The sequence below is a fragment of the Oncorhynchus kisutch genome, unplaced genomic scaffold, assembly GCF_002021735.2.
Source record: "Oncorhynchus kisutch isolate 150728-3 unplaced genomic scaffold, Okis_V2 Okis06b-Okis10b_hom, whole genome shotgun sequence".
NCBI lineage: Eukaryota > Metazoa > Chordata > Actinopteri > Salmoniformes > Salmonidae > Oncorhynchus > Oncorhynchus kisutch.
The window spans coordinates 14,051,657-14,054,156 of NW_022261983.1; the positions used below are offsets into that span (position 1 = coordinate 14,051,657).

General features: G+C 49.8%; 1 protein-coding gene across 1 annotated transcript in view; it reads left to right on the plus strand.

The window, feature by feature from the left end:
* The window catches only part of LOC109886557 (periplakin), a 57,809-nt gene that overhangs the window by 26,339 nt on the left and 28,970 nt on the right, over positions 1-2,500 (plus strand). The window contains exon 6 of the mRNA XM_031814075.1: positions 549-590. Within this exon, the coding sequence (XP_031669935.1) occupies positions 549-590 (42 nt within the window). The remainder of the gene's footprint in view (positions 1-548; positions 591-2,500) is intronic.

The window sequence follows — 2,500 nt, forward strand, 5'->3', positions numbered from 1 at the left end:
GTTCTCTCTCTCTCTCTCGCTCTCTCTCTCTCTCTGTCTCCTCTCGTTCTCTCTCTCTCTTTCCTCTCGTTCTCTCTCTCTCTCTTTCCTCTCGTTCTCTCTCTCTCTCTTTCCTCTCGCTCTCTCTCTCTCTCTCTTTCCTCTCGCTCTCTCTCTCTCTCTCTTCCTCTCGCTCTCTCTCTCTCTCTCTCTCTCTCTCTCTCTCTCTCTCTGTCTCTCTCTCTCTCTCTCTCTCTGTCTCCTCTCGTTCTCTGTCTCCTCTCCTTCTCTCTCTCTCTCTCTCTCTCTCTCTCTCTCTTTGTCTCCTCTCGTCTCTCTCTCTCTCTCTTTGTCTCCTCTCGTTCTCTCTCTCTCTCTCTCTCTCTCTCTCTCTCTCTCTCTCTCTCTCTTGTCTCCTCTCGTTCTCTGTCTCCTCTCCTTCTCTCTCTCTCTCTCTCTCTCTCTCTTTGTCTCCTCTCGTTCTCTCTCTCTCTCTCTCTCTCTCTCTCTCTCTCTCTCTCTCTCTCTCTCTCTCTGTCTCCTCTCGTTCTCTCTCTCTCTCTCTCTAGGACTCTGCCAGTGCCCTCCAGCTGAAGTACAACAAGCTCCTGGTAAGATTGGCTTTAATAATGACTTCATCTGAAGCATGGACTCAGGGAGAGCTTGAGGAGTGTGTATGCATGTACAGTAGCTCTATGTGAGTTCTACACCTGCAGTACCATGCTATGTGTACCTGTGTCTGTACCTGTGTCTGTACCTGTGTCTGTACCTGTGTCTGTACCTGTGTCTGTGTCTGTACCTGTGTCTGTACCTGTGTCTGTACCTGTGTCTGTGTCTGTACCTGTGTCTGTACCTGTGTCTGTACCTGTGTCTGTACCTGTGTCTGTACCTGTGTCTGCACCTGTGTCTGTGTCTGTGTCTGTGTCTGTGTCTGTGTCTGTGTCTGTGTCTGTGTCTGTGTCTGTACCTGTGTCTGTGTCTGTACCTGTGTCTGTACCTGTGTCTGTGTCTGTACCTGTGTCTGTACCTGTGTCTGTACCTGTGTCTGTACCTGTGTCTGTACCTGTGTCTGTGTCTGTACCTGTGTCTGTGTCTGTACCTGTGTCTGTACCTGTGTCTGTACCTGTGTCTGTGTATGTACCTGTGTCTGTACCTGTGTCTGTGTCTGTACCTGTGTCTGTGTCTGTGTCTGTACCTGTGTCTGTACCTGTGTCTGTGTCTGTGTCTGTACCTGTGTCTGTACCTGTGTCTGTACCTGTGTCTGTACCTGTGTCTGTACCTGTGTCTGTGTCTGTGTCGGTACCTGTGTCTGTACCTGTGTCTGTACCTGTGTCTGTACCTGTGTCTGTACCTGTGTCTGTACCTGTGTCTGTGTGTACAAAGTGTTTTATCCACGTACACCCTGGCTTTCCTTCCCTTCCTTTGTTCAGTGTGTATCTCAATAACATTCATCCCAGGAGTGTGTGTGTGTGTGTGTGTGTGTGTGTGTGTGTGTGTGTGGTGTGTGTGTGTGTGTGTGTGTGTGTGTGTGTGTGGTGTGTGTGTGTGTGTGTGTGTGTGTGTGTGTGTGTGTGTGTGTGTGTGTGTGTGTGTGTGTGTGTGTGTGTGTGTGTGTGTGTGTGTGTGTGTGTGCGTGCGTGCATGTGTGTGTGTGTTTCATTCACCATCACACTTTCCCCTCTCCCAGAATATGTGTACCAGTGTGTAGGTCTATAGTAGCTATCTCTCCTCTCTCTCCCCAGGCCAGTTCTCGTCTATAGTAACTATCTTTTCCCAGGCCAGTTCCAGTCTACAGTAACTATCTCTCCCCAGACCGGTTCCAGTCTATAGTAACTATCTCCCCTCTCTCTCCCCAGGCCAGTTCCAGTCTATAGTAACTATCTCTCCTCTCCCTCCCCAGGCCAGTTCCAGTCTATAGTAACTATCTCCCCTCTCCCTCCCCAGACCAGTTCCAGTCTATAGTAGCTATCTCTCCCCAGACCAGTTCCAGTCTATAGTAACTATCTCTCCTCTCCCTCCCCAGACCAGTTCCAGTCTATAGTAACTATCTCTCCTCTCTCTCCCCAGCCAGTTCCAGTCTATAGTAACTATCTCCCCTCTCCCTCCCCAGGCCAGTTCCAGTCTATAGTAACTATCTCTCCCCAGCCAGTTCCAGTCTATAGTAACTATCTCTCCCCAGACCGGTTCCAGTCTACAGTAACTATCTCTCCTCTCCCTCCCCAGGCCAGTTCCAGTCTATAGTAACTATCTCCCCTCTCCCTCCCCAGGCCAGTTCCAGTCTATAGTAACTATCTCTCCTCTCTCTCCCCAGACTGGTTCCAGTCTATAGTAACTATCTCTCCCCAGCCAGTTCCAGTCTATAGTAACTATCTCTCCCCAGCCAGTTCCAGTCTATAGTAACTATCTCTCCCCAGACCGGTTCCAGTCTACAGTAACTATCTCTCCTCTCCCTCCCCAGGCCAGTTCCAGTCTACAGTAACTATCTCTCCCCAGGCCAGTTCCAGTCTATAGTAACTATCTC